We start from the raw sequence: 24985 nt of genomic DNA on the forward strand, positions 1-24985 counted from the left end.
CATAACGAGCAACAAGAGCACCATGAGTGGCCTTCCCAATCTCGCCAGTCAAGAGACGCGCTATGCCACTTTGCTTGCCCAAACCCAGCGCCAGGAATACCCAGGAGGGCATTGCGGCCATTGCCATTTGTACCTTGAAAACAAATAGCTAGAGAAAGCCGGTGGCCTCTCCGCCACATCAAATACCACGAACTCAAGCCAAGCCATTGCCGTGTCGCCCAACGCAAATCAAACGCTGTACAGAGCAGATGTCCGCTTTACAAATTACCCGCCCCCCGAAGCTTGTTTCTCCCCTTGCTGAACAAACCCTTCCCGGCCTTGCCCGCCGCCATCAAGAGCTCTTTGCTCTTCGTCCCCACCTGGTTGCTCGAATGCCCGAGCCCGCTCAAGCCGTGTTGAAGGTGCGGTATATGCAAGTGTCCCGGTGCCCTCAGGCTCTGGCCAGCCCCCTGAGATGCCTGTGCTGTCGCTCCGTGGCCGCTTTGCTGGGCATGCGCCACCATCGCCGCTGTCCCTTGACTCGACATTAGGGTACTGGCATGCTCCGGATGCCTGGCCATCATCTCCCTCAGCCACTCCTCCAAGCCCGTGTTGACCGCAGCAAACTGCCATCGCGTTTCATTGTAAAGTTTGATGCGCTCTGCCGTCGACGGCATCTCCATGATGTTTCGGAATCCGACTATGTTCTTGGGTGATGGAGCACTTGGATTTTCAGCCAGTCGGGATTCGTGGTTTCGCGCAAAGGCGGGATGCTGCTCCAAAGGCGGAGGCGTGGAGCCGGCGTGTAATGATTCCTGAAGCACGATCTTCTCTTCTGCCAGCGACTGCCGTTTATCTCCGCCCTGGGGTTCCATGATGTCTGAGAGCGGTGATGGCTGTGTCAGACGGTCGGGAATTGGCATTGGTGCAGGTGCCCCCTCCGGATTGAACTCGGGAGCGGACTCGGCTCTCAGCTCGTCCGCCAATTTCAGTACTTCCGGGCCTGGAGAAGGTTGCGGCGTCTCGATCGTCGACACACCTAGCTCCGCCCGCAATGGAGACGCATTCTCGGCACCAGAATCGAGCTCAGCCAACTGACCTGTTTGAAGCGGCGGACCGGTATCGGGAGGCGATACGGTCGCCGGAGACGAGATGGTCGCCGGCGCTGGTCTCTGATGCCCAGCCTCCCATGAGAAGCGTGTCTCAAGCTCATCAGCTCTACCTGAGCTCTCAGGGTGAAGGTCGGAAACTTTGGCCTGTGCTACCTGGGTTGGGGCGAAAGAGCTGCTTAAGCCGACCATGCCAGGGGGCACGGATAGGCATTCTGCAGAATCCTTGATTGGGATCGGCAATGGATTCCGTCCCGTTTTTCCAGTGTCAACTGCCTTGATGATCGTGGGCAGGCCTGGCTCAACCTTGTCCTCGGTCGCCGCCCAGTAGTCGCCATAGACATCTCCAAGATAGCTGCTCTCACGCGTACGCTCTGCTGCGGCAGCGTGATAAGCGGCAATAGATACCTCAGCCGTGTCTAAGAATCCGCTGCCTGACTGTACAGGGCTCAGTGACTTCATAATCTCTTCGCTCAACTTGTCGCTGTCTTTGACCGGGGAGTGCGTCTCTGCGTCCCTCGTTGGCTCTTTCGTGATGGGCGGCTGAGACAGAACCGGATGCCCAGTGGCATTGTCGTCTGGCGTTCCTCGACGAGGGTTCAATGGCGCTGTGGGAGTGATCTCAGACTTCTCAGTTATTGAGCTCGCTGGTATTGGGCTGCTGGTGTCAACGGCCTGGATTTCAGGATCGGGCGATGCTTTGCGATCCGCAACCTTGACTGGGGAATTGTGGGAGCCCATGTTGAACTTTGTATCCAAAGCCGGGTTTGCATTTCCAAGCGGAGGAGGGCGATGTGGTGAGGCTGGATCCAACGTCGCGGAATTGGGAGCGTTGATGACCCCGTCGTCGCTCGCCACCCCAACCTCGGGTTCCAATCCCCGAGAATCGGACGCCTTCAGTGAAGCAGACTCGGGCCGGGCGTCAACCCCGGGTACACCTTCGACCGCAGACGCCTTGCCTGGCTTCTCATGGGCAGCGCTAGTGGCTGGAGATGGTGGCACCTCTGGAGGGGTCGATGGGGTTTCAGTAACCAAGTTGCCTGGCATGGGCGATCTGGCTGCGGGAGATGCGGCCACGTCCAGAGGCGTCGCAGGAGTCTCAGTAACCCAGCCGCCGGGCATGTGCGGTCTGGTTGCCAGGGTAGCTGGCCGGTCCTCATTGCGCGATGCCGGTTCCCGTTCTGCGTCTTCAGCGGGTGTTTGCTGCTCAGGATTTCTGAAAACCATCTGTGCTGCAACCTCGTGCGACGGCAACTCGACGGGCTGATCCTTTTCGGGTACATTCGGCGGCAAAGACACTGCATGATCGGCCATTCCACTGGCGCTGGAAGCAGGCTGCGACGTTCCCTTTTCGGGGGTGAAATTGGCATCCTTTGCCGTATTCGAGACCATGCTTTTTGTCGTAGCAAGGCCGGTTGATTGAGCTGGAGGTTGTGCTTCAGCTGCAGTCGCTTTACTGGACTTCGGTATGTCTTCGCCCAATGTTGGGAGTTGCATACTGCCGGAAACAGGTGAGCGTAGTCCTGATGCAGGGAAAAAGCTGGACGAGAAAAGATCTTCGCCAAAACTCGACATGCGAGTCAAATCAGGCAATTGAGGGCTCGTAGAAAAACGCCGGATGTGCTCAAGAGAAAGAGGCTGAACAGACTTTTGCGACTCAGCAAGTCTCTTCTGTTCTTCCGATGAGGGAGGTTCAGCCTCGTTTCCCTCGCCGCCGTAACTGGCGAGAAGCCCCTCAATACCATACTCGCTCTGCCTTTCAGCAATTGAGGTCAGACCAGAGGCAGGTTGCAGAGTCCGACCTGTGCGGGAGTCCTCCGTGTCCGGTGAGCCTAGCGGACGGTTTGGAGGATCGCCTTGTAGCTGAATCTCTGAAACAAGCGATTCGCCGGTCCGAGCTCCAGCGTTATCCGCGGCTGACCCGCCAGTTCCGGGCGGAAGACGACCTTTGAGCCTCTCATCCTCCATCCGCTTATATACCTCAGCCGGACGAATAAGCGAAATCGGCTTGTCGGACGAAACCAGCAGTCCTGCGGCGCTTCGAGGTGATGCCGACCCTGTTTCCATCCATGACCTTGAGTTGTCGCTTGGTCTGGGGTCGAAGCCTGACTGCTTCATGTTCTCGAGAGCATCCGCCGCATCATCTGGGTCGATGCTGCCCTTACGGGTCGGAACCTGTGAGGGAAGCTGATGAGGACTTCGAGGAGAAGGGGAGGGGTGCGTCGCGTCGGTGATGGTGTGTGGTTGAGAGTCTCCCTGAGCACTAGGCGGTGACGACTCGAATGCCTCGGTTGCCTTCCACGGAGTCCCACTGGCCATGGACGGTGGTCCAGGGACGGTCGGGGCCTGTCCTGGCCTTGCCGAGGCCGGGACTGCGTACGGCTGAGTATGTGTCCGCAAAGGTGGAGAACCAACGGGCTGAAATGGCCGGGCGGTGGGAGAGTGCGCCGCGGGCTGTCGGGGGCCCATAGGCTTCGGCGGCGGTGGAGGCTCCGGCTCGTGTGCTGGCTCGTCATAATCGTCGCCCCAATCGTCGCCGTCATAGTTTTGCGGTCTGAAGTTTGCCCATTTCTTCGTCTTCTGGCGATTTACATTTACTTTGTACTGGTTACCACTCGGTGGGGGTGCGCTGGGAGACCTGTTTCACAACGGTCATGGTTAGAGACGTGGGCTTGATGCTGGCTTGCAGGGAAAAGGGGAACGGACATGCCCCTGCTTGTGGGGAAGATGTTTCCGTATGAACCATCCATGGCGGTAGTGTTGTATCACAATCGGGAGACTTCATGCGTTGCGGTCGGGTTTTAGACTCTCGCTCGACTCGAGCTCGATTCTCGAAGGTGACAAAGAGGGGCGCGGCCTCGACGTTGCACGGCTGCAGGTTGGCTCGGCACCGGGCGGCAAAAGACGGCGGTCTAAAGTTGGATAGACAGCGACCCGGGTTAGCCAGATTAGCGGCAAGGGCGGTCCCGGGAGATCAGAAGATACGCGTGGCTCTAAGCTGTACTCCGTATACGTGTTGTTGATATTCTTCAAACTGAGCCACGTTTATTAGGGGCAGACGGCAGAATGAGCGTTGTCTGGCTCCGAGGTGTCCCCACAAGCCCAGTTGGAGCTTTGAGTGGAACCCGGATTTCAGGGACGGATCGTGAACTCACGTCAAGTCGTCGTGGTGCCAAGACGATCTGCATCTGAGAGCAGCATGCGCCACATCGGCGCCAGGTGTTTGGCTTCGTCTCTTCGTCCGGGGTATCTGAAGGGTTCTGAAGGGGCAAACCTCCGGAACTCTTGAACACGTCGTGAACTTGTCGCTTGCGGGCATGCATTTGCAGCGAACTTGAACCCAAAACAAGCAGAAATGAATTCATCTGTGCCTTGATAACGTCTAGATGATTGGGCAGGCTGATGGCCGTTCGTTGAATCGTACTCCGTACACAGTCAGTACCGGCGGCCGTGCAACGTCGATGACCGGCAAGAAGTGAGGCACGGGACGGGAATTCCTACGGACTCTGCCACAATATCCACTACCAACGGATGCGGCGGAGCCTGAGATGAATTGTACTTACCGATCTACATAGATACCTTCGAGGACTCGAGCTAAGTAGGTAGGTAGGCAATCCGCTGAGGCTAATAGATGAACTGGTATATCCGTAAGGTGGCTTTGTTCTTCAAGACCACAGTAATAAGCACAGTTCCCGCTCGCTGCATGCACTGTCCCGGTCTCAGGCGACTTGCCCGTCTGATGAAACTGGAATTGGTCCAAGCGCCATTGGGCGAAACAACACCACGTATCCCTCAAAGTACCGATACGGAGGACTGACATTGTCATCTCTGCGACTTAGCACCGCCATCGACACCTGCCTACATTCGCGCAAGATTCCCGGTATTCTCTACTCTCGTCTCGCCCTTCAAAGTGTTGCACAAACTGTCCCTCGGAGCCGACCGTACTTGGCGCCCTGTCACACCTCCTGACTCCCATTAAGAACAGCCATCTGCCGAGTTGCCCAGTGAGCGCGCTTGACATCTGTCTGCCAGCGCGCCACAATAGGATATTCCCGCCGCAATGGCCGTTGCGATCAATGACCGCACGGAGGAATTCCGCCAAATCCTCACAGCTGCCCAGCGGAAGCAGGCTGCCAAGCCGGCATCACAACGGCTCCTCAACGATGGCCAGAGAAGCGCGGCAGCGGGAGGCGCGCAACCACGACGGTCAGAATTTGCGCGGCAAGCAGCGGAAATTGGCAGGGGGATATCAGCGACGATGGGAAAGCTCCAGAAGCTGGCGCAGCTGGCCAAGAAGAGATCGCTCTTTGACGACAACCCGGTCGAGGTAAACGAGTTGACATTCATTATAAAACAAGACCTATCCCGCCTGAACGAGGACATCCGGAATCTTCAAGCACTATCGAAGCGTCTGCATCCGAAGCCGGACCAGGAAGGGGAAAATAACAAGAATATCCTGCTGCTGCTACAGGGCAAGCTAGGCGACGTGAGCGCGAACTTCAAGGACGTCTTGGAGATCAGGACAAAGAACATTCAGGCTTCAAGGTCACGGACCGAGGCGTTTGTGTCAACGGTGGGACAGCACGCCCACTCATCCTTACCGCCGTCAGCGTCCCCTTTATACGCCACCCCAAATAGGGGGGTTACTCCTTCGCCCGGCGCAGACCTCATCTCGCTCAATCCCATGGGCGGGGATCAGCAGTTGCAGTTGCAGATGATGGAAGAGGGCCAAAACACATACATTCAACAACGGGGGCAGGCCATCGAAGCAATTGAATCGACCATCCATGAACTTGGATCAATGTGAGCACAGGCATCAAGCACTCGGGTTCGGGACGAAGACTGACTTGCATCTGCAGTTTTGGACAACTTGCTGCCATGGTCAGCGAACAATCTGAGATGATTCAGCGCATCGACGCAAACACGTACGACCAGGAGACCCCCTTAGCAGGTATCTCTCAGCTAACTCTCTCCCAGGGAAGATGTTGTGGACAATGTCGAGGGGGCGCAGAAAGAGCTGCTCAAATACTGGTCTCGCGTCTCGGGCAACCGGTGGCTGATAGCAAAGATGTTTGGTGTCCTAGTATGTCCTCCGCTGCACCTTTCTCACCCTGGTAGACCGACTGACACTTGCAACCAGATGGTCTTTTTCCTGCTCTGGGTGTTGATCGCCGGGTAAATGAACAGCATGCTGTTTCCCTTTCTTGTACGGTCCTTTTCTTGTTACTGCCCGCGGCGGCGTCTTCATAGACTATCCCATGGTACACTTTCGTAATACCGACTAGGAACGCATTGGTCGAGCTATCTTTTTCTCTCCACGCATCGGAGGAGTACTTGTGTTTCGTATTGATTAGATGGCAGTGTAGAGGAACGCTGTGGAATCTGGCAATGCGATCATCTCGGCTGGGACCAGATCGGTTCTAAGACTGGGTTCGAGTCGTTTTGTGTCATATGACCCATATAAATGCGAACGTAGCCTACTGAGAGTCGTCTGGGCATTTTCATGGTCCTCACAGGCCAAGCCCGTTTCTTTCAAGAGCGGAACAATTTTCCGCCAATCAGGACTCTTTGGCTTGTCCAGAAAGGCATACGACCCATCACCCCACCACCACCCCGCGGCAGTGATGGATGAGGGGCATGTCAACGAAAACACGCTCCTGCTCCCCAACTACCTACGGGCAGGAAATCGTTGGCTCTCGAGATTCTTCATCATCACTATCCGTGGATATGGGAGTTGGAAAAACATGAACGTCCACGTCGGCTGGCAAAAACTACTGGTCGTCAATATCGAGATGGACCTCTTTCAAGAATCGGTGGCATCCCCAGGTTGAAATGCTTGACCGCGGCATATGATACACCGAATGTTGGGGCTCCCGGTGTCGTGATGTACCCCATTTAGCCGAGATACCCACTTGAAACGGCGCTCAGCTCTCCTCAAAGTTCCTCTCCAGAGCTTCCACCTATCTCCTTCCCGAGTCCCAGGTTTTCTGCTTGTTTCTCATTCCCGTCCTCTCAACGTGACTCACCCGAGCACATCATCGTCAAGCTGTTGCTTCTCTTCCGACTCACATATAAACGACTTGCACCCTGCCTGCCGTGGAACCGACAGCTTGTTGTGCCACCCATCCTAAAGTACCCGTCTAGAATCGTCACAATGGCAAACAAGACCTTCAAGCTCAACACCGGCCAAAACATTCCAGCCATTGGGCTCGGTACGCCCCCCTTCCTCTTCCCCTGACGAAACCAGAGAAAACTCGCTCACGCATCTCACCAGGAACATGGCAATCCGAGCCGGGCAAGGTCAAGGAGGCGGTGGCGCACGCGTTGAAGGTCGGGTACCGGCTGATCGACTGCGCATACTGCTACGCCAACGAGGAGGAGGTCGGTCAGGGGCTGGCCGAGGCGTTCGCCGCGGGCGTCAAGCGCGAGGATATCTTTGTCGTGTCCAAGGTGTGGGCGACGTACACGACGAGGTGCGAGCTGGGACTGCAGAAGAGCTTGGAGAAGCTGGGGTTGGACTATGTTGATCTGTACCTGGTGGTATGTGTGCTGTCCTATGTCGAGAACGGGGGTGTGGTTGGCGGCTAACGGGAAGACAGCACTGGCCGTTGTTGATGAACCCTGAGGGTGAGTATGCGGCCATGAGCTAGGAGGCGCATGTTGAAGGTTCATGTTTGCTGATGATACTTCCCAGGCAACGACGACCGCTTCCCCAAGCTCCCCAACGGCGAGCGCGACATCATCCGCTCCCACAACCACGTCGACACATGGAAGCAGATGGAAAAGCTGCTCGAAACGGGCAAGACCAAGGCCATTGGTGTTTCCAACGTTTGCCTCCCTGCCCAAGTCTCCTTGGAAAGTATTCATGCTGAAACCCCGTCCAGTACAGCAAGCGCTACCTCGAGGAACTCCTCCCCCACGCCACCGTCATCCCTGCCGTCAACCAGATCGAGAACCACCCGGCCCTGCCGCAGCAGGAGATTGTCGACCTCTGCAAGGAGAAGGGCATCCACATCATGGCGTACAGCCCGCTGGGGAGCACAGGCGGCCCGCTGTTCACCGCCGAGCCTGTCGTCAAGATTGCCGAGAAGCATGGCGTGAAGCCGTCTGCCGTCTTGTTGAGCTATCACAGTAGGCCGCCTTCTTCCTCCAGTTCCCTAACCCGCAGCCTTGAGCTGGTTTGTTGTTTCGCAAAGCAGGGGCTATGATGCTGACGATTTTTGTAATAGTCCCCCGCGGCACAACCGTCCTGGCCAAGTCGGTGACGCCGGAGCGCATCACGGAGAACCTGAACCTGATCGACCTGGACGCCGAGGATATCACGCTGTTGAACGACTACTCGGACAAGCTAACCAAGGAGGGCAAGCTGCAGCGGTTTGTCTACCCGCCGTTCGGTGTCGACTTCGGCTTCCCGGATAAGTCATAGGGTCGCTTTCCTAGGAGTGGCGGAATTAGAACTGAAATAGACTTCCCCGCGTTTCAACGGTCACGGTGTTCTTGCTCTCTTACTCCACCTCCAATTTCGCGACGTGTTTTCATTTTCTATGACGGTTCATAACGGCGTGTCTTTGCCGTCACATGTCCACCATCACCTTGAGGACCAGCTTTCCCTCGTCATCCTTCACCCTCGCAGCCATGTCGAACGCCTTGGGGATGTTCTCCAAGCCGGAAAACCGTTGAGTGATGAGCTTGGTAAAATCCGGCAGCCGTGGGTTTTTGCTGGCCAGCAGCTCAATGACCCGCGGGTACGTGTTGGCATAGCGGAAGACGCCTACTAGGTCGACCTCGCGGAGAGCTGCTGCCGAGATGGGTAGCGTCTGGATGGGATTGCCCATGCCAATGAGCATGATACGGCCGCCGGGGGCGGTAGCCTGGACCAGTCAGAATGGCAATTCTTAACCCAACTCAATCTGATTGCGATGTTTCTACTCACATAGATGGAAGCCTGCAGGCAGGTCTCGACACCGGTGCACTCGTAGGTTGCCGAAACCTCGCCCAGGGCCTGGCCGTTGAGTATCGTCGACTTGACAGACTCGGCCACCTGCTTCGCAAACTCAAGCTTCGCTTCGATGGTGTCGGGCCGCTTCATGGGCACAACGACGGCGGCGTCGGCGAAGCCGTTGTCGACGGCGAACTTGACCCGGTCCTCCTGAATATCGGCAATGACCACCTTGGCGTCGCTAACCGCCTTGCTGATGGCGGCGCAGAGAAGGCCGACGGTTCCGGCACCGAACACGAGGACCGTTGAATTGGGCGCAAGGCGTGCCCTGTCCGAGGCGTGGAGGGCGACGGACAAGGGCTCGACGAGGGCGCCGAGCTCTAGAGACACGTCTGGAGGGAGTCTATGGCCATTGTCAGCAGATTTATTCACCAGTTCAAAAACTGCAGACATACTTGTGGCACCAGCTTGCCGGATGTGTTATCTGCTCCTGGAGCGTTCCCTGAGCGTGGGGGTATGCCTTTGCCGAGCTCCTGAATTTCATCTCCCTGCAGATATTATAACGGCCCTCCTGGCACAGCTCGCACTTCTCGCACGGTTGGCCGACCTCGAGAGCGACATGGTCTCCCAGTTGGAGTGAGGTCACAGCGGAGCCCACGGCGGTGACGACGCCGGCCGACTCGTGGCCCAGAGTAAGGGGCTCGCGCACCAGGATGTCGCCGTTGCGGAAGTGGCCGAAGTAATGCAGGTCCGAGCCGCAGAGGCCGGTCGCCTTGACAGCCACTTGGACGTCATTGGCACCGAGAGGAGGCAGATCCCGTTCTTCCTGGCGAAAATATGTGAGCTTGGGCGTTCCCAGTTCATGGATTGTGCGACTTACCAGTCGCAGGTCGCGGGACCCGTGCAGGACTGAGGCCTTCACTCGAGGAGTAGCCATGGGTAGAAGGACAGAGAGCAAGATAAATCAGGATCAATGGTAGCAATTGTCTGCCTGAACAGAAGAAGTGTATGTTTAAACTCAGAGAGATCGAGTCTGAAGGAGTGGTGGGGAGTCACAAGAAACAACAACACCGGAGAGTAACCGGATGTCAAGCTAGCTTGGTGTTAAGGAGGGCCTGAATACCATTTCTCACAGTGCTAGGTGCTGTCCAGGTTATTTCTGCCCCCGGTAAGGCCGATACCGATCCGCGGAACCAGATTCAACACGAACACGGTCACAGGACCCGAAGGCGTGGAGCCGACCCTTGTGCAAGGGCATGTCGTCCTAAATTCACCACTCGTCAGTCCACTGTTCCTGCTCGGGCCTATTTAACCTCCAAAGCCGAGCGATAAGTCTTGGTGGGGTGATATCCACCCAGAACCCCGCGCTGAGCTGAGAAACTTTGTGCGGAACGCGGGGGAGTGTTCGGACTTCGGAGGGCATCCCCGTCGACATCCCCATAGCCGATCCCGGGTTGTTTCCCGGCGGTAAGCGGGATACCACCTTACTGTGAATCCATACTAGGGTAGCTCACTTACATCAAGACTGACAGGACAGAAACGCAATCGGTTTCTCTCACACGTGTTTACAGACAGCCTTCGCTTGATAAACAAACGAACAATGTCTTCGAGTAATCTACCCGACATGTTCTCTCTCGAGGGCCACACCGCGCTCGTCACAGGGGGCACTCGAGGCATCGGCCAAGCAGTTGCCATTGCCCTCGCCGAAGCCGGAGCCGATATCCTTCTTGTCCAGGTGCGTCAACCACAATACAAAACCCCAGTCTCATACATACTCCCCTATCTAGATACAAGAGAATCGAGATAAACAACAAAGCACTAACACCGACCCAGAGAGATGAGACGTCCACCAAGACACTCGACGCCATCCGGGCCCTCGGCCGCACCGCATCCATCTACACAGCCGACCTGAGCTCCGCCGAGGACGTGTCCAAGCTCGTGCCGCGGATCCTCGCCGACGGCCACCAGATTCGCATCCTGGTCAACTGCGCCGGCATCCAGCGGCGACACCCGTGCGAGAAGTTCCCCGACTCCGACTTCAACCAAGTCAGTTTACCCACGTCAAGTCCCCTAACTAGATAACCTCGAACTGACACCCCCCACCCAGGTCATCCAAGTAAACCTCAACAGTGTCTTCACCCTCTGCCGGGACGTCGGCGCCCACATGCTGCAGCTCGACCCCTCGCCCGTGACCGGCCGGCGGGGGTCCATCATCAACTTTGCCTCGCTGCTCACCTTCCAGGGCGGCCTGACGGTGCCCGCCTACGCGGCGTCCAAGGGTGCCGTGGGCCAGCTCACAAAGAGCTTCGCCAACGAGTGGACGGCCCGCGGCATCACCGTCAATGCCATTGCCCCTGGCTACATCGAAACCGAGATGAATACGGCACTGCTGAATGATCCGGAGCGGTTGGCGAGCATTAGCGCGAGGATACCGGCTGGGAGGGCAAGTTTTCCCTCAATTCTCTCACAATGTCCTTTATTGGTGTGCTAACTGTACTGTTTAGTGGGGGAGCCCCGAAGACTTCAAGGGCACCGCCGTCTATCTAGCTACCAAAGCGAGTGCATACGTGAGTGGCCATGTGCTAATTGTGGACGGTGGATGGATGGGAAGGTAAGCGATAGTGCCATCTACGGCACTAGCTTGTTGTTTCATATGAGAAAGAAGAAAGGCCAAGCTAAAGTTACACCTGTTCGAACCATCGACCATCATGCTGCTCCAGTTTAATCCCTCACCGAGCCCATGGCCTGCTCCATCCAGGGGTAGACGGCCTCGTTGGCCATCGGGTAGCCCATGTGCAGCGCACCGGTAAAGAACCTCGCCTCCTTGGGCGTGCCGTACTCAAAGAGCATCATCGAGTCCTCGATGGGCATGAGGCCGTCAAGAATGCCCTGACACGCAGTTAGCGGCTTGTAAGACGACCAGGGCTATTGACTCACATTGATCAGAAGCAGGCGGGTAGACGGCTTCTTGATGATACCGGTCTCAAGCAGCGAGAACTTCTTTTGCACGTTCGCCTTGTACTCCTCGATTGAGGCGAAGCCGTGCTTCATGGCCATGGGAGGAGACAACCTTTGACAGTCAGCCGTCGCATGGTTCGCGGTCAGGGGTAACAGTATCGCTTACTGGAAAGGATATTCATGTCCATCCGCCCTCTCGAGCCACTGGCGGTCATAGAAATAGTGGCATCCCGCGCCCTGCGCAACGCACCCGACTAGCTGATCCTTGTGGGTGTGCGCAATGCGGACGGCGTAGTATCCGCCGCTGCTCAGGCCCCAAACCATGACGCGCTTCATGTCAAACCGCCCATCCTCGCCCATCCACTCGAGCAAGCTCGTCCACAGCCGGTCGGGCGAATTGGGGTCGGCGCTGTCAGCCGGACAGTCGGCCGTGCCGGGGATCTCTACCACGACAGAACCCCTGACATATCAAGCCTCGTCAGCTTTACACTCACCCTCCGTACCTACAATAACACATAATGGAGAAACCAAGTGAAAAGGGAAACAAGAAAGACTTACCAGCCTCTCTTCAAAAACTCCTCACACCTGATCGTATTATCCGGCCGGTACCCATCCAAACCCGTCATCAACACCACCACAGGACACGCCCCGCCCTCGCCTCCGTCCCCCTCCTCCGACCTCTTGAGGTCCTTAGGAACCCGCACATAAACCGGAATCTCCCCCCGGTCCCCACCACTCGCATAACGATGCTTGACCATAACCTCCTGCACCGGAGACTCCCACAGCGCGCCCGCCTGAAGGTACGCCGCCTTCTGTTCCTCCCACGCCTGCCACTTGACGGCATCGTTGACCGCCGGGTAGGCCGTGATGTACGGGAAGCGGGCGATGCGATAGACGGCGCAGGCGCGCAGGTACAGGGCCGAGGCCGCGGCGCGGTCGCCTTTCGCGGCTGCAGCCGAGGCCTGGGCTGTCAGGTTGCGGGCTGTGGGAAGGAAGCTTTCGGTGTAGGAGGGCGAGGTGCCGTCGTTGATGTTGTTCTGCGGGTTGGTTTGTTAGCATTGAAGGGGGAAAGGAGGTGGAGTTGGGTAAGTGGCGGGGAAGTTATGTTGGTAGGGGTAGGACACAAACTTCGATAAGATGCTTGAAGATGGGCTCAAAGTCCTCGTAGGCGCCGTCGTGAAAGGGGTAAACGGATTTGACGCACTGCGAGGGTTGCGAGTGGTTAGTGGTCTGCGGTTTTCCCTGGAACAATGACGAAACACTTACGGGAAACTTCCACTTGGTTTCCCAAAGAGCCTCGATGCCGTCGTGGTGCGGCATGCGCCGCTCAAACGCCTCTTGGCCCATGATCCAGGACTCGGGTGTCTTGCCCTCTTCACCAGCCGCCGGGTTGGCCAGTGTGGCTCGGGAAGACATGTTGTGAGCAACGGTCATAGAGGAGCGCGAGAAGCAGGGTGAAGCTGAGAGTCGCAGCGTGCAGTTTATACGAGCAGAGGGACCTTTAGTCTCGCGAAAACAAGAGTTCGGTTCTTGCAGCCTATGCAGGCTCTTGCAGAGCTCCGCCTTCGTAGTCGGGAGGATGAAGGTGGAATAACTCCAAGCTTCCGGCAGGCTCTGGAAAGAATTGTTAATAGATGCCGTGCTCTAGTATTCTGCTTCAAAAAAGGGAACACCGACTCAAACTGAAGGAGGGCGATGCGCAGGCGGGTAAGAGCAACGTGAAGACCCCTACCCATTTCGATGAAAGGAAGTATCGATTTGACTGTAGATGAGGCGGAAAGACCCAGGTTCTTATTACGGAAACAATTCGGTCGCTCTCTTGTGCGGGATGTGAACCCGGATCATCCCAAGTTCAAGTTGGGGATATCCGTAGGGACTCCGGACGAGGGCACGAGAGACCCGGCGACGCTTTGGATGAGGATACCCGCAACAGCTCGGCCGTTGTAACTAGATAAAAGATGGTGTTAAATCGTTTAGTATATGGTATGTGTATAATGAAGGGGAGGTGGAATACAACGCGGTCGGAGCGAATTGATACTCGCTGGTAGTCTGTTATACATGAGCGTGCAAACTCGGATCCCGTCCATTCCATCCGGGCGTGCTGTCGAGAGAGACGTCACGGGCTACATAAGCATTGCCCTATATACTCCGAATCAGTGACACATGAGTTAACTCCTCATTTAAGCTTCTTGACTCCGCGCATATTAGTAATTCTGCAACGCTTGCGAATATGTTGTGCAACTCATCGATTGCTGTGCAGAGCCTTTAGTGTAACATGAATCCAGATCCTGGAGACAATTCCGATGAGGGGTATGCAGGATGACTGCAACCTCACCTGAACATGCTGCTCACCTAGAAACCCCTGAGGCAAGTCGAGCCTGCTTTTTCTGGTTTGTGAGTTGATGAGTGACTCGCTCCAAGAACAGAACCCCGGGCGGCAATTGGCAGCGAAGGGGGGATTAGTGAGGTTCAAGGGTGGATGGCGGGGTCTCTGCGTCGCCAACGGGGCGGCGAGGCTGCGAATGATTCAAACGTCTCCGAGCGTAGTTGTGATCTGGCGAAGGCGTCCTCTCGCATGCCCGGTGTCTCACTGATGTTCACGGGGACAGTGGGGACCCTAAGGTACCTATTCAAACCAAACACGCTGTTCTAAATCTACCTCTATCCCACCCCTATCTCCTCTCAGCGACCTTATCTCGGAAAACGCAGCTTCGATGTTCGTCTGAAGGAGACCTCGATGCCGCAGGGACTCCCCCACCATGCAAATCATGCTTGGTAGTGTGGGTGTCAAAGATTGGCCATGTCGTTGCCTGTGGTCTTCGAATAACCATCCAAAACAGTCAGTCGCACTGCCTCGCTGGCGCGAGGCCCCCCAACAGAAATTATTGGGCGCTACCACTCTTGTGCCCCTCATGGTAATGGGCCATCTCCAGGCCTGCCCTCCGGAAACCGCACTTGACGTAGAAGCCTTCGTTGTGCTCGCTGCAGTCGAGTATTGTCTTATAACACCCTATTTGTTTGGCGATGTAGTCGAGCGCCTGGATGATGCGCAGGCCAAGCTTCTTGCCTTGTTGGTCTTTGGCGACGGCGATATCCTCGATATGGCCAACAGAACCGAGATTGTGGATGCTGTTGCGCGGCAGACCTTGTTAGCTGTCCGGTGCGACCATGGGTAAGGACAAGGAGACGGCTCTTTACAATTTGCGCTCTACCAGCACTGCGCCGGTGCCAACGATCCTCGAGGGGCTGGTATTCGTGTCTTCAATGACAATGACAAAGTATGTGCCGTCCTGCTTCGAGATCCAGTCGTAGCGCGCCTCCCACTTGTCCTTTGGAATGTCTCCAACCGTCGTCAGCACCCGTAAGCAGTCGAGAAAGCCGGCGTCGAAATCCGTCCGTCGCAGAGCTCGCAGCTTGTAACCTTCAGGCAGCTCGGCCTGCACTTCGGGCGACAGGTATTCGGCAGAGAAGAGGCCTTGTTCGGCCATTGTGGGAGGGCGGTACTGCGGCGGTGGACTGCTCGTCGAGTTACTCAGGCGAAGTCGGTAGCTTGCCTCGTCGAGGGAAGCCTTATGCTGTGTCGGACCGAGCCAAATGATCGAAGTTGGGAACTGTATGAAATCGATTGAACTCTGGCAACAGATGTAGAGGTATGCGACGCGAAGGAAGGAATGTCGGAATGTAGCGCAGCGTAGCCCGATACGAGGGGCAGTGCCGAGGGGCAGTGCGGTAGCGCGGTCAGATCCCCGCCAAGCGTGGAGGTCCCACGTTGAAAGGGGCACGCAGATTTCCCGCCGCCCCTGGCGGTAAGTGGAGACTTGATGTGCGGCAGTTCCCATTCGCAACCAAGGCTCTTTCCGCAACCGACCAGCCTGGGAAGGCTTAGGATTGCTTTCCACGTTGGAACCACAATTCGAGCCATGCAAACATTCCATGAGTGCCCAGCCAGGCAAACATCCGCCAAAGAACAGCAATCCCTCTCCGGCTGGAACGCCCTGTTTGAGCGGTGATGCGGAGCCCGGATCAGAAAAGTCAATCTGCTGGCAGATACATATCTCCAATGCCTGTATGGATCGCTCGACAAACCCTGGCATCCTCTTCAGGACGGCAGCCCCATAAAGCTAGAGTGACTCGTGCTGTCACATGTCAGACCGCTAACCGGTCACTCATCGATGCTCTCAGTGGCAGTCGCCCGTTTGGGCCGGATATGTCGTGAACGCGGCGCGCAGAATCTGGGCTGGCTGCCCCTTGCCGAGCGTTCCAATATCGTCGCGTTAGAAACTCATCCCCGGATCATAACTGCCGTTACTCCCCCACCAAAACTTAGTATAGTATAGACAGGACAGGTACTTAACTCGACCATGCCTACCATGTCTCATGTCTCCCCAATCTCCTTCCGGGCGTCTCTTGCCCGTCGAGTGTGGCCCCAATCGGCCAGTCGTAACACCTTAACCCCTCAGCTACACTTCGGACGCGCTTGATGAATGCCGATGCGGTGCCCGAGCCCTTACAATGACAACCACAGGCGACCATGCCGTGGTTCATGTCGGTGATGGCACGGCAGTACTCGCCCAACCCCTCGACGAAGGAGCCGGCGGCACACCTTTGAACGAAACAGGCCTCGCCCTCGACAACGGATTTGTGCTTCCTTCACCGCTAGCCCGCCTAGTGAGCATTGGCACAAGGTCGACAAGCCATGTTATCCGGATCACTGGCGCCACGGTGGACTGGGGGTGGAATGTTTTCGGTGACACCAAGTTGTCGGCCCTCCGGCTGGGTCATGCCGTCGTCAACGACAGCCTAATCAAGGCCGCCAGGGATGCCAAATCCCGTCGCCATCCCCAGGCGGCAGAAGCAGATGCCGCCGCCAACATCGAGAGAAGGATTGAGGGGCTGAACACCAGGATAGACCACGCTATCTTCTGGCTCGCAACTGGTTTTCACGTCACGAGCTCTGCGGCTTCCAACCGCTCCGGGGAACGGCATCGCTGCTTTCGACCCTCGACCAGTTCTTCGGCTCAACCGAATCGTCACGCGCCATGGCTAGCATCATTGCCATGATACGCTGAGAGATGACGAGCCCTGCCGCCGGTGGCCAGGGTGAAAACGGTCAGTCTTGCCTAGCTGGTGATGTCGCCCTGCGTCTTGGCGCATCTGCAGAGCTCGTGCCGAGCGTTGCTGGAGGAGGAGAATCGCGCTTCCACTGTGGAGGAAATTGTTTGGGACGTCGTTGTTTTCGATAATGGTACGCGCATTGATCTTATTGAGGAGCATCTGGATCGTTCCTGGATCCCTGACACTCAATCGCATCTCGATACCGAAACAACAACAACAGTAACACACGTCCACCTACAGCGCATCCCGCCGCTTGGACCTCCGATGCAACTGCCCTCCTCCTCATCACTCCAGGTAGACTCCACCGCCGACGACGCATCAGCATGGGAATCGACTCAAGAAGCGGACTCCGCTCCTACAGAATCTGCACTAAATCGGGAACCAGAGACACCACCTCAAAAAGAGCCGTCAAACATGAAACGTGGACCTCAAAGTGCGCTTAAGAGATCCGTCTCCGGCCTAAGCAGAGACCGCCAACGCTCCAGGGCTACACTGGGAAAGTTGAAGCATGTGTTGGTTGCCGCGTTGGCAGAGAAGGCTCAACACCAAAGCCTCCGACTTGCGACCCCTGCCCAGCAACCGATATCGGTTCCGGAGGAGAGGATGCTTGCTATCCCCAACGCCAAACTTCCAGGACCGAGCATGAAGCTACTACTCTCTGCTTCGACCACGAGTTTTCTTTCAGTCCATAACACCCGGCGGCGAGCAGCCGACGTGACATCCTCCGTTGTCACTGTTGAATACTACGAACCTGCTGCAGTATTTGAGAAGACGACAAGCAGTCATGGGATAGGCAACACCGCCTCGGAGCCGGGGCCCGTTTCTCTCTATGACGTCCCGGCAAGGAATCACTCATGTGCTGCGAGCATATACACGCCAGGGGCCGCGACTGATTATTCGGAGTTCCATCTCGTCTATTGTCCCACGCAACATCAACAGGTCATCCATAATGTTGAACGAGAGTTGAGCCCAGCTAGGCCGACCTCTACATACATCTCGCTATCCGTTTCCCGCATACCCGTTCCTTGAACGCCATCTTCTCGCTAACCTTCCCCGGTACATGCGTTTTGCCTCAGCCTCTTACGGTTCGATGCTTATGGGACTCATGGGTGTAGCCACGAGTATTCAAATTCCCGGGCTTTTGGATGACACGCCTGAGGAGCTGCGTTCTTTTGCCCGTCACACCAGGTGCAGACCTGAGGATGTCCTTCTGTCATCGTTTCTCGACGCCCAAGGCGGCTCGGACGCAACGGATTCCACTGGCAGCGGAATACCACTCGTGCACTACGTCTCGTTGGACCACGAGTTCAAGGCTGTCGTCCTGGTCTTCGTGGCACCGTCGACTTTGAGGATATCCTCGCAGATATGACGTGCGAGTACGACGTCCTGGTCTGGCGCGGCAATTCATATAAAGTCCACAAGGGCATCCAGGCATCCGCAAAACCGCTCCTCTATGGTCGTGACGGGCGAGTCTTGCACACCCTCAAAGGAGCTCTTGAGGACCACCCCAGCTATGGCATCGTCTTAACCGGGCGTACGTCAACTTCACCCTCTCTCTCCCCTTCTTAAATGACTCGGGAGGTTCTCGCTCACGAGACAGCGCTTCTGCTCCGAGTCGCCCTTAAACAAACAGAATGATTCCTGACATGGATGGGCAGATTCCCTCGGCGGCGCAGTAGCCTCCTTTCTAGGCATCATGCTCTCCGAACCCGACCCAGGATACCCAAACGCGCTTTTTTACATCCTCCGAACCGCACACCAACCCATTCTCCCAACAACCAGACACTACCTGTCCGCCCCCGTCCCACGCCCGCCTGCCTCCTGGCCGACTGATCCACGTCTATGCCTACGGCCCGCCCTCGACCGTCTCCTCCCGTCTCTGCGCTGTCACCCGAGACCTGATAACCACCATCCATCGTCCACGGCAACGACGTGGTCCCCTACCTCTCTCTCTCGGCCTTTTCCGCGACATCCAAGCCGCCGCGCTCGCCATCAAATCCGACTTTGCCACCTCCACGGCGACGGAAATCGCGCGACGCATCCGGCAAGCAGTGTCCAACTGCGTCTCCCTCTTCGAGCCGGCCGGGGGCGGCTTGCCGCAGGGGCCCGACGACGGCGAATGGCCGTTTGCCACGCTCAAGGTGCTCCGGGTTAACATGATGCACGACAAACTGGTGCCGCCGGGGGAGGTGTTTGTCGCGGCGAGTACGCCGCGCCCCGGGAGCTAGAGCCAGGCTGCGTCGATTTTTAGAGCAAGGATTGGAGAGTACCTGGGCCTGGGCTAGTCATCGCCGGCGCACAGGGTGGTGCTCAAGCACTTGCGGGACGTGGAGATGAGGGTTTTTGAAGTTGAAGTTCGGCAGCGGCATGTTTGCCGACCACATGATGGGGCGGTATGAGGCTGCTTTGGAGAGACTGAGGGTTGGGGCCCGGGTGAGTGAGTGAATGCACGCATGGAGGATATTACGCTGCGGAAACGGTCCGAGACAGTGAGTGTATGAGGTGTCGTTGCTCCGTACCTGGCTGAGGCTGAATTGGCTTGACACTACCTACTACACTACATTTCCTAGGATTACGATGTCAACCTCTATGCTGCGAAATGTGGCAAGACTGCTAGAACACGCCAGCATCTTATCCTGTTTTGATTCCTTTTTTATTATTACACGACCTTAGACTATCTATCCTAGACGAGGCAGACTACCCTACTCGGGCTTCTCGGTCACAATCTTGCCGTCCTTGTCATAAAAGATCTCCTTGACCTTGACGGACCGCAGGTGGTCGACGCCCTTGCTGAGCTCGCAGTCGTGGTGGAACAGCCACCAGCGGCCCTGGAACTCGACAATCGAGTGGTGCGTGGTCCAGCCCAGCACGGGCTCGAGGATCCGGCCGCCATACGTGAAAGGTCCGTACGGGCTGTCGCCGACGGCGTAGCAGAGGTAGTGGGTATCGCCGGTCGAGTAGCTGAAGTAGTACTTGCCGTTGTACTTGTGCATCCAGGCAGCCTCGAAGAAGCGGCGGTCGTGGTCGTCGGCGGCGATGCGCTCGCCCGTCTCTGGCGCCAGGATCACCACCTCGCGCACCTCGTCAGCGAACTGGCGCATGTCGTCCGTCAGCTTGGCCACGCGCGGGCCCAGCGCGCACACCCCTTCGCCCGAGGGCTCCTTGGGTCCCTGCCACGAGGCGTCAAAGACGTCGTTGCCGCCTTGGTAGCACTGCAGCTGGCCGCCCCAGAGCCCGCCAAAGTACATGTAGGCCTGGCCGTCGTCGTCGACAAAGGTGGCCGGGTCGATGCTGTAGCTGCCCTTGATGGGCTCCGGGTCCGGAGTGAAGGGGCCCTCGGGGCGGTCGCCGACGGCGACGCCGATGCGGAAGATGCCCTGCTTGTCGCGGGCGGGGAAGTAGAGGTAGTATTTGCCGTTCTTGTAGGCGGCGTCGGGGGCCCACAGCTGCTTGGACACCCAGGGGATGTCCTCGGTCTTGAGCACGACGCCGTGGTCGATCACGGGGGCGGCCGGGTCGAGCGACTCGGTGCTGAAGACGTGATAGTCGGCCATGTCGTACTGGTCGCCATTGTCGTTGAACTGGATGTCGGTCTCGCGGTCGTGCGACGGGTAGATGTAAATCTTGCCCTCGAAGACGTGGGCCGAGGGGTCGGCAGTGTAGATGTTGGTGATGAGAGGTGCCATGGTGCTGGCTGTCTCGGTGCTCAGATTGGTGTTGCGGGGTAGTGCTGTGATGCGGGGTGCGGGGGAGGGGTGCTATGGTTTGGTCGATGGGACCCGAGGGTGGTGACGCAAGGAGAAAAGTGTAAGAGAGTAGCAACCACTTTCGAGGGCCCTACCTCAGGCTATATAGAGAATTCCGTCTGGAGAATCCCCATCGTTCGGGTGCTCACAGGCGACGTAGACAATGTTGGGACGTCTCCAAGACGACCCGTCGTGTTGGATCGAGTCGGGCGCGTGGAAGTCGGGAGCAGGGAGGGTCCGGTTCCATTTCTAATTTATCCTCATTTAACCGTCTGGCCAGAATTCCGAGCAACAGACTTGGCGGGGCTGCGGGGCCTCTGCCGTGCCATGATCATGATGTTGGCGAGGTCTCTCTGGAGTTGAGATGGGTTCTCTTGGTGGGCTGTTGCTGTTCAGTCGCCGGCTGCGCCATTAACGGTTAATTCTGGTGCAGACAGATCCCGAGGTGGGCTGCCGTGCAGTGTGTAAGGTAGAAGACCCAGGATTTCGTCGCTGGGAGAAATCGCTGGCCGTATCGGTATCCACAACCTGTTGCGCTTCATGGTCCCCAATTGTTCTTCTGAGCTTCTGTGGATGTTCCTTGCGGGGGTGAAGGGGTTGCGGGGTCCTTCCAGGTTGTTTTATTCCGCCTGGCTGCCCTCTCCCCTGGTTAGTCATCCATATGCCAGCGCTTGGCAGCCCGGAGCTCTCGATGTCGACATCTGTCCCTGCCCACAACAGTGAATGGCGACAAAGTTGGGATTCCAGTCCGCAAACCGCCTGCGGGAGACTATCAGATTGGCGATCTGGAGCCTCGGCGAGACCTACGAAGGTAACTGGAGGTGATACTTTGCCTTATCGCGCCAGAGCTGATACTTTCGCGGTTGCGGTTGGCGATTGTGAGGCGATCGAGCTGTCGGCGCTCGGCAGGCGCCTTCCAGAGATTCTATGTCCTTGGAGTGGCCGGCGGCCTGAGATTCGCAGACATTCCGGAGGAATTGCACAGTTTACGGATTACTTCGTCGTTCCATCTTGCCCCATCGCGAGAACATGCAGTTGTGTCGCACCACCACAGCCCGGGAGCAATCACCACGGCTTCAGGCGCTAACAGCTACTGTAGTTGCCCACTTTCAGCCGCAGCGCCGGCCTTCAAGACGCACCTATCAGTTGCACCAGGCGACGCCACAAGATGCAGACCGACTTTGAGGCGATTGCTGCCATTGGACGTCTCGGTTCCTGCTACATCTATCATGGAATAGTTTCAAGCGCTGGAAGAGGGCGCTTCTATTGCCATGGGACCATGGCTTGTCTCGGAAGACACACGGCTGCCGGGTTGCCACAATACCAAAGACACGAAGACTCGTCGCTGTTCTTGCGATTATGCTCATGCTTATCACATATTACTAGTAGTGATTTGGCCTCAGAGTATCAAGAGACGCAGCCATGGGAGTTGCGCCCGTGTCTTCCCAGCGACAACGCCTGCGCCAACCTTGGCCGGCGCCTTTGGCCTCGCCCACCACCTCCAACTTCGTCAGACCGGCTATTTCGGCTACGACACGGATTCCTCTGTAGGTTCCTGCAGTTTTTTTCTTTTTCTATTTTTCCTTTTTTGTTTTTTTTTTTTTGTTTTTTGGATTGCTTCTCCTCAGACCCAAGGAGGCCATGAGCCTACCGTTAACATAGCCGTCAGAACTATGCCAAAGGCGCCCAGTGCACGGCTATCCTCAGCGGCTGTTATGATGGCTTCCTCACAAACACCAACTACAACGATGACGCGACATCATGCTACTGCACATGGGGCATGTCCTATCTCGACTGCTACTACTCTCAGGTGGCCACCGGGACTTGTGCCGAGTACTATTTGGTTCTGGGGGTGTCGATGGTTAGTTACACGCGACACTGCACGCGATCGAAGTGGCCAAGAGCACCGTTCTGCTAACACTCTCCAAGCGTACGGCGATTTTCAGCGGTCCTGGTATTCGGAATTCTGCGGGACCATTCCACCGAGTGCCATGGCTCACATACAGCCGCCGTGAGTCGATGCCCTTTGCGCTGTTCCCCAACGCAGAAACTGACTGGCTGGTCCTCTAGATCTAGTGTAGACCTGGATTTTGCGTATGTTGCTGCTCACGTTTTTTTCTCGCCTCGTTACTGACAACTGATACAGATCCGTCGATGTTGTCACAGCCACCGGCGTTATCAACCAACCTGACTATGACGGGCGGCCCCTCTGTGAAGGAACCGGGAAACTGCTGCGGGCCGAGTGCAGCGAAACTGGCTTCACGCTTGTCGATGCCGGTAACACTGTCTACTATGCAGGGTTTATGGGTTGTGTCAAGGACAGACCAAATTGTTGTCCGTGGGCTGTGGTTCCTGCAACGGCCAAAGCCCAGGACAACAACCGCGTGTACGACTTCCCGACACCAGTCAACGATGGCCTGGCTCGACTTCCGAGCTGCGCCGACGATTACTACTCTATCTCTGGCGGATGCTGCCCGACGTATGTGTCCAGCTGCCCCTCGTATTCCTACCGTTAATGGGGATACTGACCCGGACACAGCGGATTCTGGACTTTTACCGAAGAAGTCGGGGGAATTACGCCCTGCTGGAGCTCCATCCGCAGTGTTGAACCTCCCACCCTTACTGTCGAGAAGGACGCACGAACCAAAGACAAACCGACGTCAGCGGTTGTAAACATCGTGTGGGCGATGCGCTATCCCGTCGCCGACTCCTCTGGGGGCGGGCCGGCCTCTCGACGGCCGCCAAGGCAGGCATTGGCGCTGGAGCCGGCGTCGCAGCTATCCTCATCGGCGGTCTCGCGATCTGTCTCTGGCGGGCTCGTCGCAAAACCAAGAAGCTAGCCGAAGCCCGGCCAGCTACCCTCCCTCCTCCCATGGTGTCAGATCCGAATGGCCCGTACCCCGCTGCCGCCTTCTCGCCGGGAATGCTACCGCCAGGCAAGGTACCCTCCCTATCCGACCGTGCCAGCATCATGACCAGCACAACCCTCGTCTCTCCATTGGCGTTGGCCCCGCAGCACACGGGCGCCTCGGCCGGCGGCGGCATCAGCGAGCTGAGCGGTTCCCAGAATGGCCAGCATGCCCTCCATAACAGCCAGCCGGGCAGCGGTTACTTTCCCCACGCGGCAGCACCAAATCCACGTGTCTCGTATGGCGCCGTCAGTCCGGCGGTGGGCAACCCCCGAGCAGGGATACCCGGCTCCGATTGCCGAGGCGGACGAGGACAGGCGCAGTATGCGGGGTATGGCTACCACCACCAGCAGCATCCTCAGCAGCAGCAGCAGCAGTATTATGGTGTTTCGGGCCAGGGGCAGGGGCAGGGGCAGGGACAGTACTATTATCCTCAAGCCCAAGGGGAGGATGTCTATCCCCATCAGCACCAACAGCAACACGGCTACTCGCACAATGTGCACGAGATGAGCGCCAACCGGGAATCGGACCCGCCGCAGGAGGTTATGGGGAGTGAGGTGCAGCAGCATCGGACGAATGGTTAGCGGAGGGGTGTGGGTAAAACGGTGTCTTTGGGCATCGTGTGACCACGGGTAATCTGGTATGGAAGGGTACCTAGGTAATCTGGTAATGATATGACGATGTTTTTGCCCTTTACTTGCCTTCCTCAGCATCATAAGGCAGGGAGGTAGGGCTTGTGACGATTTCCTGTCCACAGGACATCTACGCAGCTCTCTGCTTGATAACCACACAAGCTGAAGCATAATAGAAGTGGCGGCCCGGGCACGGTAGTCCTATGGAGGTCGTAGAGGATGTGCGCATGGACTGAAGCGGAATAGAAACCGGGATGGTGCTGGTCTGGCACAGAGTTCGTGGCTGCTTGGGTCCTAGAACGTCGGGTAGGGAGCTACTATCGGAAAGCCACTGTGAGGGGACTCTTCCGGAAGTCTGCTATATATGGGTTTCAAGGCCAATTTAGTCTTCCATATGCATGCCACGTGGGCTATTGGATACGCTTCGGGCTGGCGTGCCGCCCTCGTTGTATACCTTCAGGTAGAATTCCCGAAGTGGAAATTGGAATTTGGCATTGCAAACGTCTACTGCAGCTTCGGTATGCCGGCAGAGGATGGCTGTGGCCTTGGTAACCATCCAGCGAGCTGGTAAGGCGAAATAGTCGATTGGACAATGCTT

The 24985-nt window shown here is 57.0% G+C and overlaps 11 protein-coding genes across 11 annotated transcripts; 6 read left to right on the plus strand and 5 right to left on the minus strand.

Moving 5' to 3' along the window:
• Positions 1–15: 15 nt before the first annotated feature.
• N657DRAFT_356081 (uncharacterized protein) lies at positions 16–3977 on the minus strand. Its single transcript, XM_062786949.1, has 2 exons — positions 3795–3977; positions 16–3726 (listed from the first exon to the last, which is right to left on the minus strand). Exons 1-2 carry the CDS (start codon positions 3836–3838, stop codon positions 258–260), a joined length of 3513 nt encoding a protein of 1170 aa, XP_062648909.1. The 5' UTR covers positions 3839–3977; the 3' UTR covers positions 16–257.
• A 946-nt stretch (positions 3978–4923) lies between these two features.
• On the plus strand, positions 4924–6427 carry N657DRAFT_643965 (t-SNARE). The gene is made up of 4 exons (XM_062792658.1): positions 4924–5891; positions 5948–6013; positions 6066–6171; positions 6229–6427. Exons 1-4 carry the CDS (start codon positions 5149–5151, stop codon positions 6265–6267), a joined length of 954 nt encoding a protein of 317 aa, XP_062648910.1. The 5' UTR covers positions 4924–5148; the 3' UTR covers positions 6268–6427.
• An 815-nt stretch (positions 6428–7242) lies between these two features.
• Positions 7243–8514, plus strand: N657DRAFT_679917 (Aldo/keto reductase; the record flags this gene model as incomplete). Its single annotated transcript, XM_062796227.1, has 6 exons — positions 7243–7300; positions 7363–7628; positions 7688–7715; positions 7783–7916; positions 7973–8219; positions 8318–8514. 6 exons carry the CDS (start codon positions 7243–7245, stop codon positions 8512–8514), a joined length of 930 nt encoding a protein of 309 aa, XP_062648911.1.
• Positions 8515–8662: 148 nt separating this feature from the next.
• Positions 8663–9964, minus strand: N657DRAFT_679918 (GroES-like protein; the record flags this gene model as incomplete). Its single annotated transcript, XM_062796228.1, has 4 exons — positions 8663–8959; positions 9022–9430; positions 9483–9853; positions 9908–9964. The coding sequence occupies 4 exons, from the start codon at positions 9962–9964 to the stop codon at positions 8663–8665; spliced, it is 1134 nt and encodes a 377-aa protein (XP_062648912.1).
• A 371-nt stretch (positions 9965–10335) lies between these two features.
• Positions 10336–11642, plus strand: N657DRAFT_663072 (NAD(P)-binding protein; the record flags this gene model as incomplete). Its single annotated transcript, XM_062795160.1, has 5 exons — positions 10336–10494; positions 10560–10762; positions 10861–11073; positions 11135–11470; positions 11532–11642. The coding sequence occupies exons 2-5, from the start codon at positions 10628–10630 to the stop codon at positions 11640–11642; spliced, it is 795 nt and encodes a 264-aa protein (XP_062648913.1). The 5' UTR covers positions 10336–10494; positions 10560–10627.
• N657DRAFT_663073 (alpha/beta-hydrolase) lies at positions 11532–13714 on the minus strand. The gene is made up of 6 exons (XM_062795161.1): positions 13252–13714; positions 13114–13188; positions 12544–13022; positions 12152–12445; positions 11965–12097; positions 11532–11916 (listed from the first exon to the last, which is right to left on the minus strand). The coding sequence occupies exons 1-6, from the start codon at positions 13417–13419 to the stop codon at positions 11749–11751; spliced, it is 1317 nt and encodes a 438-aa protein (XP_062648914.1). The 5' UTR covers positions 13420–13714; the 3' UTR covers positions 11532–11748.
• A 1153-nt stretch (positions 13715–14867) lies between these two features.
• On the minus strand, positions 14868–15473 carry N657DRAFT_570489 (acyl-CoA N-acyltransferase; the record flags this gene model as incomplete). Its single annotated transcript, XM_062788738.1, has 2 exons — positions 14868–15114; positions 15184–15473. 2 exons carry the CDS (start codon positions 15471–15473, stop codon positions 14868–14870), a joined length of 537 nt encoding a protein of 178 aa, XP_062648915.1.
• Positions 15474–16250: 777 nt separating this feature from the next.
• Positions 16251–18469, plus strand: N657DRAFT_670961 (uncharacterized protein; the record flags this gene model as incomplete). Its single annotated transcript, XM_062795573.1, has 4 exons — positions 16251–16929; positions 17146–17230; positions 17861–17956; positions 18177–18469. Exons 1-4 carry the CDS (start codon positions 16498–16500, stop codon positions 18467–18469), a joined length of 906 nt encoding a protein of 301 aa, XP_062648916.1. The 5' UTR covers positions 16251–16497.
• Positions 18470–18640: 171 nt separating this feature from the next.
• On the plus strand, positions 18641–19318 carry N657DRAFT_356294 (uncharacterized protein). The gene has a single exon (XM_062786950.1). The coding sequence runs from the start codon at positions 18797–18799 to the stop codon at positions 19253–19255; it is 459 nt and encodes a 152-aa protein (XP_062648917.1). The 5' UTR covers positions 18641–18796; the 3' UTR covers positions 19256–19318.
• Positions 19319–19802: 484 nt separating this feature from the next.
• N657DRAFT_570371 (glycoside hydrolase family 43 protein) lies at positions 19803–20786 on the minus strand (the record flags this gene model as incomplete). The annotated part of the gene is made up of 1 exon (XM_062788730.1): positions 19803–20786. The coding sequence occupies one exon, from the start codon at positions 20784–20786 to the stop codon at positions 19803–19805; it is 984 nt and encodes a 327-aa protein (XP_062648918.1).
• Positions 20787–22837: 2051 nt separating this feature from the next.
• N657DRAFT_655242 (uncharacterized protein) lies at positions 22838–24339 on the plus strand (the record flags this gene model as incomplete). Its single annotated transcript, XM_062794584.1, has 4 exons — positions 22838–22857; positions 22993–23325; positions 23386–23545; positions 23593–24339. 4 exons carry the CDS (start codon positions 22838–22840, stop codon positions 24337–24339), a joined length of 1260 nt encoding a protein of 419 aa, XP_062648919.1.
• Between the last annotated feature and the right edge of the window lie 646 nt (positions 24340–24985).

The sequence above is a fragment of the Parathielavia appendiculata genome (genome assembly GCF_033297405.1).
Source record: "Parathielavia appendiculata strain CBS 731.68 unplaced genomic scaffold N657scaffold_4, whole genome shotgun sequence".
Lineage (NCBI taxonomy): Eukaryota > Fungi > Ascomycota > Sordariomycetes > Sordariales > Chaetomiaceae > Parathielavia > Parathielavia appendiculata.

What these genes read in the sequence shown, in the direction of transcription:
- N657DRAFT_356081 (XM_062786949.1), bottom strand. Translation starts at nt 3,838, where the DNA reads ATGGATGGTTCATACGGAAACATCTTCCCCACAAGCAGGGGCAT. An exon ending in TTCCCCACAAGCAGGGGCAT is followed by an intron (nt 3,727 to 3,794) that starts GTCCGTTCCCCT and finishes GTTGTGAAACAG; the next exon opens with GTCTCCCAGCGCACCCCCAC.
- N657DRAFT_643965 (XM_062792658.1), top strand. Translation starts at nt 5,149, where the DNA reads ATGGCCGTTGCGATCAATGACCGCACGGAGGAATTCCGCCAAATCCTC. An exon ending in CAGCGCATCGACGCAAACAC is followed by an intron (nt 6,014 to 6,065) that starts GTACGACCAGGA and finishes ACTCTCTCCCAG; the next exon opens with GGAAGATGTTGTGGACAATG. An exon ending in CAAAGATGTTTGGTGTCCTA is followed by an intron (nt 6,172 to 6,228) that starts GTATGTCCTCCG and finishes ACTTGCAACCAG; the next exon opens with ATGGTCTTTTTCCTGCTCTG.
- N657DRAFT_663073 (XM_062795161.1), bottom strand. Translation starts at nt 13,419, where the DNA reads ATGACCGTTGCTCACAACATGTCTTCCCGAGCCACACTGGCCAACCCG. An exon ending in GAGTTTTTGAAGAGAGGCTG is followed by an intron (nt 12,446 to 12,543) that starts GTAAGTCTTTCT and finishes TTGATATGTCAG; the next exon opens with GGGTTCTGTCGTGGTAGAGA. An exon ending in GGACATGAATATCCTTTCCA is followed by an intron (nt 12,098 to 12,151) that starts GTAAGCGATACT and finishes TGACTGTCAAAG; the next exon opens with GTTGTCTCCTCCCATGGCCA.
- N657DRAFT_356294 (XM_062786950.1), top strand. Translation starts at nt 18,797, where the DNA reads ATGCTCTCCGAACCCGACCCAGGATACCCAAACGCGCTTTTTTACATC.